This window comes from Chenopodium quinoa, unplaced genomic scaffold (assembly GCF_001683475.1).
Source record: "Chenopodium quinoa cultivar QQ74 unplaced genomic scaffold, ASM168347v1, whole genome shotgun sequence".
NCBI lineage: Eukaryota > Viridiplantae > Streptophyta > Magnoliopsida > Caryophyllales > Amaranthaceae > Chenopodium > Chenopodium quinoa.
Window position 1 is genome coordinate 1,159,030 of NW_018742334.1, and position 21,376 is coordinate 1,180,405.

Sequence of the window (21,376 nt, forward strand, 5' to 3'; positions counted from 1 at the left end):
ACAGATTGGGTTAAATTCGGGTCGGGTTAGGAACGAGTTGGGTTAAATTCAGGTCAGGTTAGTAACAAGTCGGGTTAAGTTCGGGTTTTGACGGGTTAAAACGGCTTTGGGTCAATTTAGGTTCGAATCAGGTTCGGTGCAAGTTAATTAAATTGGCCGTTGTAAACCGGTAAATCGTTGCAAGTTGTAAATCGGTAAATTGGCCATTTAAAGGCAAATTGAATGGTTCCACACACCCAACTGGACTCCCTAAGGGTATTAGGGACCATGGTAAACATTTCGAAAAATTTTATATCCGGGCGAAAAAAAGTTAAAAAATTCCAAAATTGAAGGCTAATATCCACGCTTTTTGAGAAATTTTGGAGGTTTCGGGACCCGATGTCGAATATCATTGAAATTATATGGGATGCATCTCGGGGTCATATAATGTCGTTTGCAACCATATATGATCATTATTTGTTGTCCTAAATGTTCGTGATAGGCTTAAATTAATGAAATCGGTGCAAGTTGTAAACTGGTAATGAAATTGGTCGTTTAAAAGCAAATTGGATGGTTCCATCCACCCAACGGGACTCCCGGACAGTATTAGGGACCATGATAAACATTTCGGCAATTTTTATTTCCGGGCGAAAAAAATTTCAAAATTAAAGGCTAATATCCACGCTATTTGAGAAATTTTGAAGGTTTCGGGGCCCAGTGTAGAAAAGTATTAATATTTTAGGAGATATATCTCGGGATCATATAATGCCGTTTTGAACTATATATGATCATTATATGTTGTCATAATGTTCGTAGTAGGCTTGAGTTAATAAAATCTGTGTAAGTTATAAACCGGTAATTAAATTGGCCGTATAAAGGCAAATTGGATGGTTCCACCAACCCAATTGGACTCCCGGAGGGTAGTAGGGACTATGGTAAACATTTAAGCAATTTTTATTTACGGGGGGAAAAAAGCCAAAAAATTCCAAAATTGAAGACTAATATCCACGCTTTTTGAGAAATTTTGCAGGTTTTAGGGCCCGATGTAGAAAAGTCTTATAATTTTATGGGATACATCTCGGGGTCTTATATTGCTGTTTGGAACCATATATGATCATTATTTGTTGTCATAAATGTTCGTGGTAGGTTTGAGTTAATGAAATCGGTGCAAGTTGTAAACATGTAAATTGGCCGTTTAAAGGCAAATTGGATGGTTCCACCCACCCAATGGGACTCCCGGAAGGTATGAGAGACCATGGTAAATATTTCGGCAAATTTTATTTCCGGGCAAAAAATTCAAAAATTTCAAAATTGAAGACTAATATCCACGCTTTTTTTGAGAAATTTTGGAGGATTCGAGGTCCGGTGTCGAAAAGTCTTGAAATTCTAAGGGATACATCTCGGGGTCATTTAATGCCATTTGGAACCATATATAACCATTATTTGTTGTCATAAATGTTCGTGGTAGGCTTGAGTTAATGAAAACGATGCAAGTTATAAACCGGTAAATAGGTCGTTTAAAGGCAAATTGGATGGTTCCACCCACCCAATTGGAATCCCGGAGGGTATTAGGGACCATGATAAATATTTCGGAAATTATTATTTCCAGGCGAAAAAAAAGTCTAAAAATTCCAAAATTAAAGGCTTAATATCCACGCTTTTTGAGAAATTTTGGAGGCTTTCGGTCCGGTATCGAAAAGCTTACTTTGAGATTCTAGGGAATACATCTCGGGGTAATATAATGTCGTTTGAAACTATATATATATGATCACAATTTGTTGTCATAAATGTTCGTGGTAGGCTTGAGTTAATGAAATCGGTGCAGGTAATTGTAAACCACTAAATTGGCCATTTAAAGGAAAATTGGATAGTTCCACGCACCCAATTGGACTACCGGAGGGTATTAGGGACCATGGTAAACATTTCGGAATTTTTTATTTTCTGGCGAAAAAAGTAAAAAATTTCCAAAATTGAAGGCTAATGTTCACGCTTTTTGAGAAATTTCGGAGGTTTCAGCGCCTGATGTCGCAAAGTCTTGAGAATTTAGGGAATTCATCCGGCGGTCATATAATGCCGTTTGGAACCATATATGATCATTATATGTTGTCGTAGATGTTAGTGGTAGGCTTGAGTTAATTAAATTGGTGCAAGTTGTAAACCAGTAAATTGGTCATTTAAAGGCAAATTGGATGGTTCCACCAACCAATTGGACTCTTGGTCGTGGATATTAGGGACCATGTTAAACATTTCAGCAATTTTTATTTCTGGGCGAAAAAAATTCAAAAAATTCCAAAATTGAAGACTAATATCCACACTTTTAGAGAAATTTTGGAGGTTACGGAGCCCGGTGTAGAAAAGTCTTTAAATTTTAGGGGATACATCTCGGGGTCATATACTACTGTTTGGAACCAAATATGATCATTATTTATTGTCATAAATGTTCGTGGTAGGCTTGAATTAATAAAACCGGTGCAAGTTGTAAACATGTAAATTGGTCGTTTAAAGGAAAATTGGATGGTTTCACCCACCCAATGGGACTCCCGGACGGTATTAGGGACCATGGTAAATATTTCGGTAATTTTTATTTCCGGGTGAAAAAAATTCAAAAAATTCAAAATTGAAGGCTAATACCCACGCTTTTTGAGAAATTCTGGAGGATTGGGGGCCCGGTGTGGAAAAGTCTTGAAATTCTAAGGGATACATATCGAGGTCATTTAATGCCGTTTGGAACCATATATGATCATAATTTGCTGTCATAAATGTTCGTGGTAGGCTTGAGTTAATGAAATCGATGCAACTAATAAACCGGTAAATAGGTCGTTTAAAGGCAAATTGAATGGTTCCACCCACCCAATTGGAATCCCGAAGGATATTAGGGACCATTTTAAACATTTCAACAATTATTATTACCGGGTGAAAAAAGTCTAAAAATTCAAAAATTAAAGGCTTAATATCCACGCTTTTTGAGAAATTTTAGAGGTTTTGGGTATCGGAAAATTGCTTTGAGATTCTAGGGAATATGTCTCGGGGTAATATAATGTCATTTGGAACCATATATGATCACTATTTGTTGTCATAAATGTTCGTGGTAGGCTTGAGTTAATGAAATCGGTGCAGGTAATTGTAAACCGCTAAATTGGTCGTTTAAAGGAAAATTGGATAGTTCCACGCACCCAATTGGACTACCGGAGGGTATTAGGTTCCATGGTAAAAATTTCGACAATTTTTATTTTCTGGCGAAAAAATGTAAAATTTTTCCAAAATTAAAGGCTAATGTTCACGCTTTTTGAGAAATTTTGGAGGTTTCGGCGCCTAATGTCGCAAAGTCTTGAGAATTTAGGGACTTTATCTGGGGTCATATAATGCCGTTTAGAATCATATATGATCATTATATGTTGTCATAGATGTTAGTGGTAGACTTGAGTTAACGAAATCAGTGCAAGTTGTAAACCGGTAAATTGGTCGTTTAAAGGCAAATTGGATGGTTCCGCCGTACCCAACCAATTGGACTCCCGGAGGGTATTAGGGACCATGGTAAACATTTCGGCAATTTTTATTTCCGGGTGAAAAAAGTTAAAAAATTTTCAAAATTAAAGGCTAATATTCACGCTTTTTGAGAAATTTTGGAGGTTTCGGTCTTCAACATATAAATGGATTGATAGGAGAAGTTCGTTGCCGTGATGTGTAATAACTTTTAATTTGATGTATAGCAGTTTTTAGTTTTTCATGTAACTAATTTAATTGAGCTAATATATGTAATTAGGATTCGTAAAAAGGACAAGCATTACAACTAGACATGGTTAAGCTCTAAAGCTCCATATATGTATGAATGTGATTATGTTAATTTTTTTTTGTATATTTTCATTTACTTTTTTGATAGTTCATCTTGAATTCTTGATATATCAATTAAATGATTGTAAATAACTAAATAAACTGACAAATTAATTACATACCGAGTACATGTATCATTGTGTATGTTATTTAATTAAGGTAACGTGCACATGTTGGTGTTCCATCCGGTTCACCCTTTGGGCTAATTCAGATTCGGGGATCAGTTCAGGGTGGTTACCTAATATATAATTGCTCAATAATCAATATAAATAATACATGTTCACCCTTCCTTACACTTCTCATCACCTCCTTGCAAAGCTCAAAAATAATACACAAGCTTAGCAATGGATTCCAGCAACAACAATTACTGTGATAAGGTGGTCTTCAAGTCTGTCCTCTTCAACGTCTTCAAAGATGGCCGCTTCGTACTAAGATTTCCCGACGCCACGGGACAAAAAGTCCCTCCCTTAGACGACCTTGCCACCGGCGTCAAAATAAAAGACGTACAAATTTCTCCGGAAGTCTCTACTCGGATCTTCTTACCACGAGTCGAGTGCACAACTACGACCATTAATACGTGTAACAAACTCCCACTTCTCCTCTATATACATGGAGGTGGATTTTGCATGGAGTCCGCCTCCTCCAAGGTATACACACGCTACGTTAGTAATCTTTCATTTGAAGCTAACATAATTGTTGTCTCAGTTGAGTACAACCTTTTCCCTACACGTGCTCTCCCTGCATGTTACGAAGATTCATGGGCCGCCCTTCAGTGGGTGGCGGCCCATGAAAAGGGGTGTGGGCCTGATCCTTGGATCAACCACCACGCCGATCTTCAACGGGTATTTGTAGGTGGAGATTCCGCCGGAGGAAATATTAGTCACACGGTCCTAGCTCGTGTGGGGCCCACGAGGAAACTTGGAGAAAGTGTAAGGGTAGAGGGGATGATTTTAGGTCATCCTTATTTTGGGATAGGAGGGAGGGACGAGGAAATGTGGTTGTATATGTGTCCTACAAACGAAGGGCCTAATGACCGTAGATTGAAGCCTACCCTAGAGGATTTGGGTAGGCTCGGGTGTGGGAGGGTGTTGGTGTTGGTGGCGGAGAATGACCCTATGAATGTTGCCGGGAAAAGGTATGTGGAGAATTTGATTAAAAGTGGATGGAAAGGAATGGTGGAGATTGTGGTGAACAAAAATAAGAATCATTGTTTTCATTTATACAAACTTGATGATCCTGAGGCTATTGCTAATATGCGACGGATAACTTCCTTCATACATCATCGTAATAATGATGTTAAGGATATTAAGCAACTAAATTCTCACCTCCATTCTTGTCTCTAATCTTCCTTCATTTCATTCACATCTAATTCGATCCTATATATTGTGAGTGTGTGTATAAGCTGCCCCTTCTTTCTCCGACAATCCTTCCTCTCTTAATGATGTCAGCATATACCTACCTTTCTTAAAGTGATCAATGTTTTGTTCGTTAACTAGAAAATAATTTGGAAGGAATGAGCCAGAAAATAATACTTCCTCCATTTTTTTTATTAATTGTTACAATTTTCTAGTTTAGAAGGAAGGAAAAATAATAACTTGAGAACCTTCTAATTTCTTCCTTTGCCTTTGTTTAAGTTCCTTAACGTCAACCTTACTAAACAACTCCATCCATCAAATTCATCATTGGAAAATATGTATTAATCACTTTCTTTTCTCTTACATTAGCCAACATTTTTTTTATTACTAATAATTTTATGAAATTATTATTTGCTGTTTAGTGAAAGTCCTTCTCTTTTAATATGAGAGTTTTTTGGGTTTCAACTTACAAGTTGGAAGTTATAGAATATCATTATATCAATTCGATTTCATATACCAATTGTATGGATGTTCACATGAATATACATTGTACATTGTACAACCGAGTACGTTGCTATGCAAATTTGTTATGTAAATTTGTATATTAAATACATGATATTTTGTAATTGTCTACATTTACAAGATAGATAAATTCAATTCATCAAGAATCTTGCATTTGTATCTCTTAGATGAGGAATAAATAAGTGGACAAATTCTGGTCTCTTTTGATTCATAAGATGATGAAGAAACCTGGACTCTCGTCTGGTTCTCCTTGAAGGCATCTCTCTTTCAACTAAGGCCCATATAATGTTCCCTTGTTGGGCCAAAATTCCCTTACTGACCCAATCAGCATACTGTTTCTCTAATTCCTATGCTTTATTGCTTTACAATTTTATGACAAGACCGTACCATTATATCTTCACCTAAGTAGATTATACATTATATTCATACGGTCATACCTAGGGGTGTACACCGGTCCAAAACCGGACCGGACCTGGACCGGACCTGTTTGGACCGGGGACCTGAATTGGGTAATTATGAGGACCGGGGACCGGACCTGAATTAACAGGTCCGGTTCCGGGCCAGACCTGAAAAATCAGGTCCGGTCCGGGTTTGGACCTGAATGGACCTGTTTTGTGTCTTTTTCGTTTTTTTTTTTTTTTAATACAAAACCTGTTGGACCTGCATATGGACCTGCATATGGACCTGTTTTGTGATTTTTAGACCTGTTGCATAATTTAATAATTACATACAAACCAAAATTATCAATTACAAAACTACATAAAGTCTATAAAGTCCCGATTCTCAAACACCAAAAATACAAATGAGTCCACCGAAAATACAAATAAGTCCACGAAAACTCATAAAATTACATAAATTCTCTTAAGTCTCAACTCTCAACTCTCAAGTACTAGGAATACATAAATTCTCCAACGAGTTGTTTTCCCTTTGATCGCGTGATTCACACTAATGAGTCCACGAAAACAACTTCATCGTCTACATCGTTAGATTCACCACGTTGCACCTCTAAATAAAATACAATATAGAATATATTAATGATTGATAACAATGAAATAATAAATTTGGTGTAACAAAATTTCAAATACATAAAATTATTACTACCTTTCTCTATTTCCTCTAACTCTTTCAAATTTTCTTCCACATCAACAATTGGCACTTCCTTAGCTCTAAGCCAATCTTGTGTGCAAAGTAACGCTTGAACCATCTTCAATACAAAAATATTACACAAATATGTATAAACAAAGTCATATTAAGATATAAACAAACTTGATTTTATAAAATAAAAAGATAACGATGCATTACCTTAGGAGTTAAAGAACTCCGAAATGGATCTAGAGTACGACCTCCCGTACTAAAAGCAGATTCCGATGCAACGGTCGACAATGGGATGGCTAGTATGTCACGTGCCATGCGATTAAGAATCACATAACTTACATTGCAAGAATAAGAATCCGTGGTTCCTTGACTTCCTTCACTCCCTGCAAGAATAAAAACAAAAATAAGAACCCCTGAACTACACACAGGTTAGCCAACTTATTTAATCTTAATAATCTGAGTCCATACTTTTAGCAGCCTAGCAGGAATAAACACAAATTTTAAAGTATAAGTTAGCTTAAAAAGTGTCCATATATACACATTAGAAATATCAATACACATTAGAAATACTTTCAACTTTCTGAAATTTATGTTAAGAAAAAAATGAGAGAGGCATTGCCCACACAACACAACACAACACAACACAACCAACTTTCTGAAATTTATGTCAATACCCAGATCCACCACTGCCCACACAACACAACACAAGTACACAACCAGCTTCATTGGCAGCCCCACCCCTAGCCGCCTTCCGTGACACTCCACCCAAATTATGGATATTCAGGTAAGATGGTGTTTTACTGGTTGTATTGGACAAAAGTGTTTTACTGATAAGATGAGCTATGTACTTTTGGAGACTTTGGAGTAACGAACTAACTTGAAATGGCTTTCTATAGGACTTGTTTATGAAGTCAACGTTAGATTCTATTTTCAAAGTTGCATTTGGAGTTGATCTAGACAGTATGTGTGGCTCAAATGAAGAAGGGAAGAAATTTGGCCAGGCTTTTGATGATGCTAGTGCTTCAACCATGTTACGATATGTAGACATCTTTTGGCCTATCAAGAAATTTCTCAACATTGGCGCAGAGGCTAAACTTAAGAGAAGTGTCAAAACTGTTGATGATTTTGTTTACAAATTAATCAGTAACAAAGTGGAACTAATGAAAAGTTCACAAAGCAATGTCTCAGTAAGTGAATCATAACTTAGAAGTCTGTAATCATATCGGTTTACTGAGGAGATTAATGCATTCTTTCTGTGTGAATTTGTAGGAAATGCAGATGAAAAAGGATGATATCTTGTCAAGGTTCCTGGAGCAGAGCGACACTGATTTGAAGTATCTGAGAGATATAATCTTGAGCTTTGTAATTGCGGGTAAAGACACAACAGCAGTTACACTTTCATGGTTTGTTTACATGCTTTGTAAACACCAGAATATACAGGAAAAGGTTGCTGAAGAAGTAAGGAAAATTACGAAAATGGAAGGAGTTGGAAAATTTTCAGAACTTGCTGCTAGTTTGACAGAAGAATCACTTGAAAGAATGCAGTATTTACATGCTGCATTGACAGAAACTCTCAGACTCTATCCAGCAGTTCCAGTCAGAAAATTTCATTGCTCTCATAATCTCATTGTTTGTTCTCTTCCTTTTTATTTTTCTCTTTTGTGTTACACGTTACTTGCTGAAGTTTATGTCAATTTCAGAGGCACATTCCAACTTATCATATATCAACCAAGCTAATTTCTACCTTTCTCTCAATTTCTAATTTTGAAATCAAAATAATTGCATTTTCTCTAATTTCAAAGTCCAACCAAAAGGAGTCTAAGAAATTCAGGTACTTGACAAAAATAAACAATGCAATCATGATGAAAAACTAATTGTCCTCTGCTACAATCCCATTACCAAAACATAAAAATAAATAAATTCGAAGATAAACATTAAACCCTAAAACCCTAAACTTTAAACTAAAAAAAACCAAAAAAAAAACATAAATTCGAAAGAAATTCGAAAATAAACCAAAAAAGAAAAAACATAAATTCGAAAACATTGAAGTAAAAAAAAGAAATTCAACATGCAAATATCAAATAATCATTATAAGCAATTGAAACATGAATAAACATATAAATTCTAACACTTAATTCATTATTTCGAATACAAAATACCCAAACATAATTAGATAATTTAGATTTACATTAAAAAAAAAAATAACTTACCGGAGAAATGGAAAATCGCGCAGTAGCTGTCTCATGCGGTGGTCGGTGGGCGCCTGGGCTTCGCCTGAGAGAGTGAGGAAGGCAGGAGGTGTCGGCGGTGGGCGTTGCCGCGTTGGGCTGACTCGGCTGAGACTTGCGTGACTGCGTGTCTGCGTGAGGGAGAGGGGGAGAGTGGAGACAGCCTGTGTTTGTTAGGGTTAGAATGAAATGAAGGAGAATTCAAGCGTCACTCAAGGCCTCAAGCTGTCAAGCAGGAAGCAGCAGCATTATTTTATTTTATTTTATTATTTTTTTTTTTTTTTAAAAAAAAAACAATTTTTCCGGGTTTCAGGTCCGGACCTGAAAACCCCGGGTTTAGACCGGGTCCGGACCGGAACCGGGAACCTTGATTTTTAAGGACCGGGACCGGACCTGAATCAACAGGTCCGGGTCAGGTCCGGTCCGGATCAGGTCGGTTCAGGTCCGGTTTCAGGTCCGGTCCAGTTTTTGTACACCCCTAGTCATACCACAAGATTGCTCACAATTGGTGCAAGCAGTCAATTACAGTAAATCATGGTCATGTAAGTTTAAATTTTATTTGATTTATTTCAGGTTAATTAAATGTGTGTTCTAGAACTATACTTCCTCTGTTCTATTAATATTGCAACGATAGACTTTTTGCACTATTCATCACTCTTGTTTGACCATATAATATGAGTTATTCGTTAAACAAAATATAGTCAAGTGGGATCTTGTTGGATTCGTCTCATAAAATACTTTCACAATATCAATTTTTTATAATTTTTACTCTTACATAATTATAGATATTTAGCATATAAAATGTGTTTTGGGATGCGTAATTTCCTCCTTGTTGCAATATTAACAGAACGGAGGAAGTATATTTCTTATACTACCTCCGTTAACTTTTAGTTGTAAGTTTGGAATATTTTATACCTCACAAATAATAGCCCAAAGTTGCAACTAAAAGTTAACGAAGATAATTCTTCAGTAAATTATCCCTATGTTGTTGGGCAGTAGAGCCTAGAAAAAAAGACATGGCTGCAACCCATGGAGTCCCGGCTGCAGCAATGGTTGGTGATGAGAAAAAGCAGGCTACTTTCGAGGAGCTGATAGCGGCTGGAAGGGAGATAGCAGCTTTGGAACCAAAGGTTGATGCACGTGAAGAAGCTGTTACTCGCGGTGTCATTGTAAATCATCATAGGAAGTTTGCCCCTTTGAAGTTATATGATCAACATAACTGGTCCGGAAAGCCGGTTCCGAGCTACCCCGAGGTTGTTGTATATCAGCATCTAGATCCACCGATTCCATTCAAGCACCAAGGGCCTCTTCCACAAAGGTCCAGGGGAGGGGTGGTCTATGTTGATGGTGTCGACTCCACTGCTCGAAAATGGCTCGTAGCTTTTGACCTTTTAAAACAGAAGGTAGTATATATATATATACCATATGCACAAGTTTTAATCTTGCTCAACACTTTAAATTATAAGACAATTCCTTAGTAAAAAATTAATCAATTTATTAACAATCGTATTAACTTATCATAATTCATCAAAAACTTTGATTGTTTGAAATGAGTGAAAATATTACCAGGTTGTTACTTATTGTAGGTAGATCCCGAGTAATGCACGATTGTATATTCGATCATAATTTATATATGTTTCTCTGCTCTTTATGAATTACTTTGATAATATGATCTCAAAATAGCCGTCCCCAAAATGAAAAATCAAAATCGTCTTCAGGTTTACGTAGAAGCTGGGCCAATAGGACCCGTTGATTGGAATGTAGTCGAAGTCAAACTTCAAGCATTTGGAGATCATAAATTTTACGAGGACCCAGTTTTTGGGAGCAAAGCTGAAGCAAGAAACGACGTTGATATTGTCTTTGCAGTGTTCTCTAATTAGGATTTGATATGAAAACCTTGTTAAAAAGTTGTTGTATGGACTAGCTCAAGCCTAAGGTCACGCTGTAATTAGGCATTTTATAATAAGCTACTAGTAATTCATAATAAAGTCTTCTTAATTGTGATGCATATTTGTGTTATAAATAAAATTGTACTGTAATAATGTTACATTTCCTTGTTATTTTATGAATGTTTTTTTAGGGGATTTAATGAATGTTATTATCCTTAAATAATTGGCTTTGGGTATTAATTAAATTCAATATCTCACGTAATACTTCCGCCACCACTCCTTTTTACTTGTAACACTAACATTTTTACGCTTTACAATGTATATTTTATACTATTATTAATATCTTCGAACGAACAAGATACTTTAGGATAATTAGCAAATCTTGCAAGAAGTTAGTGGACTTCCTTTGAATCGTTGCATGCTTGAAGTCGGCATAATATTATTCGAGTCTGTTAGTGTATAGAATTTTAATAATTTCGTAGAAAAAGGTAAAAATGTAACAATTATGAGTTGTTTATTCACTAAAAACTAAAATATTTTCAATAACTTGTTATGATTTTAAAAAAGTAACTTCAATTCAATAACTTGTTATGAGTTAAAAAAGCAACTTAAAATGTTCAAAAATAACTTGGCATTTAATTTCAAAAGCGAGTAGAATTGTTTAACAACTTATACTCTATAGTCTATGTGAATTGTCTAAGAACTTAAATTCAATTAACCTTTAATTCAAACATTTACAAATTGTTAATTTATGAATTTCTGAATATGTAATATTGTATCATACAAAATTGCCCTATTATTGTGTGCTTGTGCCCCATAATGGGCCATGGACTATCTTTATATCTAGAATGAATTCGCCATTATCAGCTTATTGCGTGCTTTTGACCAAAATGAATTATTTGCTTTGCTATCTTCTCTTTTTAACACGTTTTATTCTCAAATTACTATTTTTAAAAGAGATTTCCTTAAATTACTTAATGTCGTCTATTCTAAAATTATACAGAGTATTAATTTTATTTCTTTTCACTTACTTTTGCTGAAGTAAGGTTTATATTAATTGAAATTAAATCATTTTACTAGAACTAAAATTACTTTTATTGATTAAATTAAACTTATTTTTGTTGAACTTATTGAACATAAATTATTTTAAATGACTATTATTGGAATAAGGTGAAAAAAAAACCATATTGAGTTCATCAATTTAAATTTTGATTTATCATCAATTACTTTGTATCAATTTTGATTTGATATTATACTACTCCGTATCTTATAAAAGACAAATATTACTTTGTATTTTTTAAAGTCTTTCTAGAGTAGTTAATTTTAATGTCTATAATATCAATTTTTTAATATTTTTTTCTATTGAATAATAAACGAGGGATACCCAGTCAATTCCCTAGATAAACAAAATATTATCTGGGGGTATAATTGTCTTTTTAAGTAGCAGTGAAGGGGTATATATGTCTTTTCATGTACTAGTTAAGGGGTACATGTGTAATTTCCTCACCAAATAGTATAAGTAAAAAGCAAACAGTATTTGGACAACTTACCAAAAGTACTGAATAAATGACCCTGTTTTTTCAATATATTTACAAAAATGCCATCAGATTAACAAAAATTCGTTTATCTGGCAGATTAACTTGTATTTTCCCACAATAAACAATTGTTGATCCCCTTCTATAAATATGCAGTTGATCTATATCCTTTAAGGCATTGTTGATTTGTAACTTGCTTGAAACATAATTTATACATTGCTGTACGTTCACTGTGAGTGAGAGTAACTCTTCCCCTCCATCCTGATCTTTCTTTCGATCCTTTTCCTTTTTAATTTTATTTTAATTATTAAGAATGGTAGTTTATATACATATTCTATCTTTAATCACCATATTATTATCAGACAATCACAACTAATCTAAATTGGAAAGCCATTATAATGCACGTTTTAATTTTGTTGGATTTATGTTATACTATGTACATTTGTGTGTTTTCATGCATCTAATTCGATTCGATTGTTGGGCAGGATAAGAAAAAGACATGGCCGCAACCCAGGAAGTCGTCCCAGCAGCAGTGCTTAGTGATGATAATAATGCTACTTTCGAGGAGATGATGGCGGTGGCAAGGGAGAAAGCAGCATTGGAGCCAAAAGCTGATGACCAGGAGGAAGCTGTTACTCGCGGTTTAATTGTAAACCGTCAAAAGAACAATTTAACTATGCATTTATATGATCAACATAATTGGTATGGAAATCCGGTGCCGAGCTTCCCCTCGTCTATTATAATTCAGATGCATCCCGTTGAATTCAAGCACAAAGGGCCTCTTCCACAAGGGTCTAAGGGAGGAGTGGTTTATGCTGACCAAAAAAGTTTTCCTCCGCGAAAATGGCTTTTGGCTTTTGACCTTTTGAAAAAGAAGGTAACATTATTATAACACTTTTAAGGACGGTCTTTCAACCTGTAATAAAACATACCTAACTTTATACAAAAGACTCAACCCAACTCTTATGACTCAAACTAAAATTTAAAATTGTTTACAGGTTTATGTAGAAGCTGGGCCAATTGGACCAACCGATTGGAATGTAGTCGAAGTCAAACTTGATGCGTCCGAAGACCGTAGCACTTATGAGGACTCAATTTTCGGAGGCAAAGCTAGTGGATCAAACGACGGCAAGAATGTCTTTGCAATGTTCTACAATTAACTTGCTTATAAAAAGTTGTTGCATGGGATCGGAGGAGCTCAAGCTTAAAGTCAAGCTACAATTAGGCAGTTTATAATAAACTACTTAAATTACTAGTAATTCGTAATAAAGTCCTCTTGTTATGCAATACAAATATAATTGTGCCATGAATATGAAATGTAAATTTACTGTTTCTTTGTCCTAATATAATATTGTGAGTCAAATAATAAAAATTTTCATTAATCTATAAGAAATAGTATTGTAATTTTGGATTACGTTGGATTAGGTTTTTTTTTTTTTTTTTTTTGGAAGAAGAATGTTGGATTAGTTTTAATTAAACTACATTCATACCATGGCATAACACGATTTTATATATACCATATAGGCAGAGTTAATTACATGCATGGTATATATTGATTTTGCCAAAAATTTCATCCTATGGTATAAATTAAGGCTTGTTCACATTTATTGAACTGAGTTGAGTTGAACTGTTTGGAGCTGAAATGAACTGAACTGGGCTGAAATGAATATTTTATGAGAGAGGAAATTAGGAGCCGAACTAAACTGAATTGATTGGAGTTGAACTGAACTGAACTGAAATTAAGCTGAAGTGAACATGTCCTTAATATCATGGATGGAAATGCTCTAATAAAGATAAATAGAGGATAATTATTATATTGCAATATGCAGGAAGGCACACTACTACAAAAAAGGGATTAGAGAACGGTTAAAAGAGGCTTTATAGAACTCCTTACAGCCGTTCTTCTGCTAAGCGATGTATAAAGTTTAGAGAACGGGTCTAAGAGACGTTTTATATGTTGAATAATAGAGAACGGTTCTTAGGAACAACCGTTCTCTTTTATCTTCCTAAAATCAATAAAGAAAGAAGGAATAAACAACGGTTATCCTACTTAACCGTTCTGTTTTCCTTGATATTAAGAGAGCTGTTATGTAACATAACAATCCTCTATTCCTCATATATTATTAAAAAAAATTAATAATGAATTACTTAATTGAGAATCTTTTCCACAGATTTACAGCTACTTCATATATTTTTAGGATAAAATTCAAAAGGTAAATTGAAAAAAAAAAAGGATAAAATTCAAAAAGTAAATACAATGAGATCGAATTCAAAATTGGAAAAAAAAAAGTAAATACAATGAGATCAAATTTAAAATTGGAAAAAAAATATTCCAAAGACCGTACAATTATATTTTGCAAACTAATAACTGCAAGAAATTCATCATTTACTATAACAAGAACAACAAAGATAAGAAAAAAAAAAAAAAAAAATAATAATAAAAAAATCTTCCATTCTTCTTAACTGTTCTAGTACTTTTTTTTTTCTTTTTTTTTTTTTTTATACTCGTAAAACTGCAAAGCAAATTACAAAATTGTATAAGTGAAAATTCAAACTAAATATATGATTAGAATTAATTTCTAAGAAAAAAAAAACCATTTCAATCAAGAATATTAATCTCAAATTTGAAGAAATAAAACTCACTTATACGAAGTATAAAATACTACACAAAGGAATTCGCAATCAATTAAAAGAAAAGTGCGATACATACACATAGTACGGTACTAATAATCACTAAAATGTAATACATGAATTGGATATATTGGAATTAAAATGCAGATAGGAGAAATATACAGCAAAATAATGATATTCAACTATCTAATAATCAATATAAAAAGAAAAAAAATTGATTACCGAGTTTCGTTGCTCTTATGCATAGTAATTAGTGGCAAATTGCAATTATCTTTCTCAACTTCAACGCTTTTTGATTCCGCACATCAAGTTACCGCAGAACACAGCAAAATCAACCAATTAAACACATGAATGATGAAATCCCTGATTAATCAAACAAACAATCAAATGGAAGATTACTCTAACTAACAAAATTAGGTTCTAAATTGAAACATTTGACATACAAAATTCAATACAAAAGCTAATTAATGGGTTAATTGTACTTGAAATTCCCCGATTGATAACGAGGCACATTACTACCGCATATATTGTTTTCTTTTCTCTTCAACATCTCTACTTGATTGCATCTCGGTGATAATAGGGGATAGAGTGGTGATATATCTAATGAAAGAGGTTAAGATTCATGTGATTTGTTGAATGAGCAAACAAAAAAAAATATCCAGAAAATAAGAGGCGGCGATTGAAGGTGAGCATACATTGATACATGAAGGGATAGGTTTTTGGGTGGTTTGTTTAATTTTATCTTTTTAAAAAGTAATTGCTCGTTGCTGGAATTAAAACTGATTCAAATACAAAAATTTAAATAAAAAGGAATAATTATCAATGGCCAAAATGGGTGGCAATATAATTACTATATTCAACGGTTTCAAAAGAGGACCGTTCTCCATCTTTTTAATTATTTTTAATTCAATAATTTTTTTAATGTGTGAAAACAATGATGAACGGTTAGATAGGTAACAGTTCTATATTCTTTTACTTATAAAACGGTTGTAAGACATATACGTTCTATATAGTTTTAGAGAACGGTCATCAAAGCTAACCGTTTTATATCTTGCATTTCTTATACTAGATTTTGGTGTAGTGGCACTAGTGATTGATTTTCTAATTAGCCAATGATTAATACATCCAATTATAAATGTATAAATTATATAAGTTTTGATATTATGAAAATATACATTGAAATAATTCTAACAAAACCCTTTATACAACCATACATCATAATTAAATTTTATCATACTCCGTAACTATAATTTATAAAAACTAGTCAAAGTAAAATTTATGAATAATATCATAAGTCAAACCGTGTTAATTATAAAAGAATTGAGGTGTCAGAGGAAATATGATTTGTCATCTTATAGAACTCAAGCGCATTATTTTGGTCATCGAAGTACATAATTTTTTATCTGTTTATTTTGATATAACTCCGTATCCATTATTGATGAAAGGTCTACCTTACCAGACTCCAAACCTATAAGACCATAATCCCTCGCATAAGTCGCGTCGACCTGAATTAGGTTAGCGGATTAAAACTCTAGGAGAGTAGGGGAAAAGGAATCCTCTGTCCTAAAAGCCCTTATTGAGGATTGAACTAATGTAACCTTAGCTTCAACGGTTAAATCTACCTCAAATGAATGTTAATAAATTGTGCTCTTTTTTCCATTAAACCAAGGTTAGGTTGGTATATTAACCAATGTAGAATCATACAAAATTTCCCTATTAATTAAGAGAGAATTCAAGTTAAATTAAACTCTGAAATTGACATGAAAAATTAATCTCCTCTCACAATATATTATTTTACTTTTTATTTTTTAAATAATAAAAGTGAAATAGTAAAGTGGCATGAAAATAAATGTATAAAATTGTGAGAGGAGATTAACTTGGAATGTTAATCTCGGAGATTAACTAGAGCTCCCTCACTAATTACTAGTATAATATTATTGTGCGCTCAAGAACCTTCTTTATATCTAGAATGAATTCGCCATTAGTGCATGTCTTTGATCAAAAACGAATTTTCAACTTTTCTATCTTCTCTTTTTAAAACATTTTCTTCTTACTTTGATGCCCTTTATATAAGTAGTTGATCATTGTCCATTTTAATTAGCTATTATATTTATATATTTGTAGCTTGTAACATATTTTCTACATTACGTGTGTCAAAGTAACGGTAACTCGGTAAGTAACTCTTCCTTCTAATATTTCATTTTTATTTAAAAAATAAGAATGGTATGGTATGGTATGCTAAAATATTTATCGTGTAAAATTTTGAATTTGATCATATATCAAGACTACAGCGAACTAAGAAAAATATTTATCGTGTAAAATTTTGAATTTGAGAGGGAGGAAGTGGTATTTACGTACTCTTGTTGTTGAACAGGCTAAGAAAAAAAATGGCTGCAACCCAACAAGTCCCGGCAGCAGTGCTTAGTGACGAGAACAAGGCTACTTTCGAGCAGCTAACAGCAGCATCGAAGGACAAAAAAGTTTTGGATGCTAAAGATGAAGTTATTACTCATGGTTTCATCGTAAATCGTCACAAGAACAATGTATCTTTGCAGATACTTGATCAACATAACTGGTCTGGAAATCCAGTGCCGAGCTACCCCCAAACTATTGTAGTTAGCCAAGATCCCATTGAATTCAAGCACCATGGACCTCTTCCAGAAGGGTCCAAGGGAGGTGTAGTTTACGCTGATGGTGTAGACTCCACTACACGGAAGTGGCTCGTGGCTTTTGACCTTTTAAAAAAGAAGGTACATATGTAGATTATATATATGTATACTTTCTCTGTTTCTTGATACATAAAAATATATTTGTATCAATTACTAAAAATCAAATAAAATGATTAACAGGTTTACGTAGAAGCTGGGCCAATAGGACCAGTTGATTGGAATGTTATTGAAGTTAGACTTGATGCATCCGGAAATTCAAGTGTTTCAGTGGATCCAGTTTTCGGAGGCAGAGCTGAAGCCGGAAACAACGGTGATATTGTAGTTGCATGGTTCTCTAATTAGCCTACGCTACGAATAGCTTGCTAAAGAGTTGTAATGTGTTGGGATGTATGAACTCCGGTTTAAGGTCGTGCTGCAAGTAGGCATGTTATAATAAGTTACTACTCCGTAGTAATTATTCACAATAAAAAAAAGTCTTCTTGTTATGCCGGCATATTTGTGCTAAGAAATGTAATGTTATTGACTTAAGTGTAGTACATTATCTTGTGCTTTCTAATATAAGTTACATTGATCGATGTCTGATTTTGACATGCATTTTAAATTTAATACTGTATTATTTTAAAAAATATATCAATTAATTATCTAACGCTTGGTGGCGCTCGTTATTAGCAAGAAAAAAAAAAGTAGTAGCTGAAACAAGGAAAGAGAAGAAAATGAATATATAGTACAAACTTACCTTTACTGGTAGAAAAAGAGAAATGTGCACCGGTTCAAAACTGGTTTTTCGCACCGACTTTGAACTGGTTTGGATTTGAGGGATGTTAATAAGCCTGATTATTAATAGTTATTAGCACTGGTTAACGAACTGGTGCGAATAATGCCTAGAATAATTTTAAAAAAAAGTTATTTGGACCGCTTAACCAGTGCGAATAATGCCCTTTTTGTATTTATATGCCTTTTTGAAATATTTACGGAGTACCATTTAATTTTTCAAAAAAGAAACTATCATAAAAACTTAAAAAGTTTGGTAACACTAAATATTTGCTCCTTCCATATTCGATTAATCGCAACAATACACTTGAATGCTTAATATGTATCAATATAATGAAGGCCTTTACCAATAAAATAAGTGTTGCAATTAATAGGAATCTATTTCAATTAACTTGAAACACAGGGTTCTATTCATCACTTGATTTTTTTTACTTATATGAACTTATTTAAACTTATATGGCCTAAACTTATCTAAACTTATTGAACCTTATCAAAAACTTGTTTTAGCAACAATTAATTTGAACTTGGACAACCCTTTCCAGAACGTATTTTTCCTTAACTGAACTTATCTGAATTATTAAACCTGAAATAAGTGAAAATAAGGTAAACAGAACAGACCCTAAAATATTGTGTGAAATCTATACTCAGGTTAAGCTACCAAAAAATTTAAAATTGATTACAATTTTAAATCATCAATTACGTTTGTAAATAATGTGAAATTTAGGGGTAAGGGTTTATATTTAGTTGTAATTTTAAATTCCCCCAATATTTGAGTTAGGGTTTTTAATTTGGGGATTAGGGTTCTTCATTAAAATTAGGGTTTAGGTTTAAAATTGAAGGATTTCTTTGCTAATGGATGGATATTTATTTACTTACTAAACAACTACATTATTAAATTTTGGAAAATTTAATGCACACGTTTGCCAATGTATAACTTTTACCATAAATATTCTTAATTGCATATTAGTATAAAATATAACAATTTGATATAACCAATATGACTAAACTACATATGTACTCATTCGAATCAAATTTGACATTGACATAAAGCCCCTGAAAATAAAAATACCGACTTACCGAGTATATTGCAATTGATTAAGAACAAAGTATCTATCATTGGATTATGTAGAATTTCCCATTGTTTCATGGTGACCCCCGTGAACCATCTTTTTAACTAGAACAAATTCTCCATTATTGTATCTTTTAGCAAAAATAATAGTTAGTTTTATGTCTTTTTTAATCAATCTTTCTATTGACACCCGACTATAAATAAACCCGCGATAGATTGAATGATTGATCAATATCACTATTAGACAGTGTAGCTTCCGACATATTTTCTACATAACTAAAGTTCAGGTAAGTACATAACTCTTCTTCCTAGTAGTTCACGGTTAATTACTCTTGTGTATCCAATTGTTTTAAAATGGAATCATGAGATGATTTGGGGTCCTTCAAATCCCTAAACTGTGAGATGAAATGCATCCAAAATAAATTCCAAATTCCTGACCATTGACTTGGTTGAATTAAATATTTGACATGTGCTTACCCAGCATGACAAGAATATCACGTGTTCAAATCTCATCTATTTTACAATTCTTTATAAATATTGAACACATCTACGGTCTCAATGACATATGGACTAATTTTCTTAATATTACTTCAATATACTATAAGCAGCAAGTAGAGTGTATGTAGCATATATACTAAACTTGATTAAACCAAAGCCATAATACTATTTTAAACCTGTAATGATAGACAGGCTAAGAAAAGCATGGCCGCTGCAACCCAACAAGTCTCGACAGCATTGCTTAGCGATGAGGAAAAGGCTATTTTCGAGGAGCTGATTAAAGCTGCAAGGGATAAAGCAGCTTTGGAGCCCAAGGTTAGTGCTAAGGAGGAGGTTGTTTCTTCTGGTTACATTTCAAATCGACACAAGGACCCTGTAACTTTGCGACTACATGATCAACACAACTGGTCTGGAAATCCAGTACTGAGCTACCCCCAATTTATTCCGCGTCAGAAACATCCAATCGAGTTCAAGCACCAAGGCCCTCTTCCACAAGGGTCTAAAGGGGGCGTGGTTTATGCTGATGGTGATGACTCCACTGCACGGAAATGGCTCATTGCGTTTGATTATTCTAATAACAAGGTACAGATGAACAATTTATTCTCTGTACTTAAAATTTGTCAATTATTATCATCTATATTCTACCCCTCTGTTACATACCACTCGCAACAAAGGAATATTTTATGTCTCACAAATAATACCCCTTTGTTGTGAGTAATATGTAACGGAGGGAGTATATGTATTTCTTAAGTCACGCACGTTACTTGCAAATTAAAAAAAGTAACCCTTCGATTTTTTTTACAAAAAAATATTGTTTACAGGTTTATGCAGAAGCCGAGCCAATAGGAGATGTCGATTGGAATGTAATTGAAGTGAAACTAGATGCATCTGGAGAGTCAAGTTTGTACGAAGACCCAGTTTTAGGAGGCAAAGCTCACGCAGCAATCAATGGTGATGCTCGTATTGTGGTTGCATGGTTCATTAATTAGCCTCCTAAAAACGAATTGCATGTGTAGGATATCCTGGATATGCATGCTCCTAAGGTCACGAAGCTAATTAAGCAAGCAGACATTTTAATACATAAATAAAGCTTTTGTAATTCACAAGAAAGTCCTCTCGTTATGTAGACAAACGTGGTACGCACTTGTGCTATTATACATAATAATGTTCTTGCTTTATTAATAATACAATAATGAATACAAAGTATAGTGTTACCCCTTGCGTTTAATGGCTACACTACAAGAAAATAGTTCAAGGAGGGCGACTTTATTTTGGCAAAGAGGGCAATTTGAATTTTGCCTCCT

The 21,376-nt window shown here is 33.8% G+C and overlaps 6 protein-coding genes across 8 annotated transcripts; all 6 read left to right on the forward strand.

Annotated features, from left to right (window-relative positions):
* Positions 1-4,154: 4,154 nt before the first annotated feature.
* Positions 4,155-5,215, forward strand: LOC110693234 (probable carboxylesterase 1). The gene has a single exon (XM_021870382.1). It carries the CDS (start codon positions 4,155-4,157, stop codon positions 5,151-5,153), a length of 999 nt encoding a protein of 332 aa, XP_021726074.1. The 3' UTR covers positions 5,154-5,215.
* A 1,686-nt stretch (positions 5,216-6,901) lies between these two features.
* LOC110693015 (cytochrome P450 704C1-like) lies at positions 6,902-8,537 on the forward strand. The gene is made up of 3 exons (XM_021870128.1): positions 6,902-7,566; positions 7,679-7,969; positions 8,052-8,537. The coding sequence occupies exons 1-3, from the start codon at positions 7,555-7,557 to the stop codon at positions 8,517-8,519; spliced, it is 771 nt and encodes a 256-aa protein (XP_021725820.1). The 5' UTR covers positions 6,902-7,554; the 3' UTR covers positions 8,520-8,537.
* A 1,485-nt stretch (positions 8,538-10,022) lies between these two features.
* On the forward strand, positions 10,023-11,013 carry LOC110693023. Its single transcript, XM_021870140.1, has 2 exons — positions 10,023-10,413; positions 10,729-11,013. The coding sequence occupies exons 1-2, from the start codon at positions 10,027-10,029 to the stop codon at positions 10,888-10,890; spliced, it is 549 nt and encodes a 182-aa protein (XP_021725832.1). The 5' UTR covers positions 10,023-10,026; the 3' UTR covers positions 10,891-11,013.
* A 1,552-nt stretch (positions 11,014-12,565) lies between these two features.
* Positions 12,566-13,797, forward strand: LOC110693031 (jasmonate-induced protein homolog). 2 transcript variants are annotated; one of them, XM_021870152.1, is made up of 3 exons: positions 12,566-12,666; positions 12,920-13,311; positions 13,433-13,797. In XM_021870152.1, the coding sequence occupies exons 2-3, from the start codon at positions 12,934-12,936 to the stop codon at positions 13,592-13,594; spliced, it is 540 nt and encodes a 179-aa protein (XP_021725844.1). In that variant the 5' UTR covers positions 12,566-12,666; positions 12,920-12,933; the 3' UTR covers positions 13,595-13,797. The 2 variants fall into 2 exon arrangements, with proteins under 2 accessions (XP_021725844.1, XP_021725852.1); XM_021870160.1 differs by having other exon boundaries at positions 12,610-12,655.
* Positions 13,798-17,113: 3,316 nt separating this feature from the next.
* On the forward strand, positions 17,114-18,314 carry LOC110693046 (jasmonate-induced protein homolog). The gene is made up of 3 exons (XM_021870172.1): positions 17,114-17,237; positions 17,440-17,815; positions 17,915-18,314. The coding sequence occupies exons 2-3, from the start codon at positions 17,453-17,455 to the stop codon at positions 18,074-18,076; spliced, it is 525 nt and encodes a 174-aa protein (XP_021725864.1). The 5' UTR covers positions 17,114-17,237; positions 17,440-17,452; the 3' UTR covers positions 18,077-18,314.
* A 1,431-nt stretch (positions 18,315-19,745) lies between these two features.
* Positions 19,746-21,300, forward strand: LOC110693054 (jasmonate-induced protein homolog). 2 transcript variants are annotated; one of them, XM_021870183.1, is made up of 3 exons: positions 19,746-19,861; positions 20,261-20,654; positions 20,894-21,300. In XM_021870183.1, the coding sequence occupies exons 2-3, from the start codon at positions 20,277-20,279 to the stop codon at positions 21,059-21,061; spliced, it is 546 nt and encodes a 181-aa protein (XP_021725875.1). In that variant the 5' UTR covers positions 19,746-19,861; positions 20,261-20,276; the 3' UTR covers positions 21,062-21,300. The 2 variants fall into 2 exon arrangements, with proteins under 2 accessions (XP_021725875.1, XP_021725883.1); XM_021870191.1 differs by having other exon boundaries at positions 19,779-19,861; positions 20,265-20,654.
* The last annotated feature ends 76 nt before the right edge of the window (positions 21,301-21,376 follow it).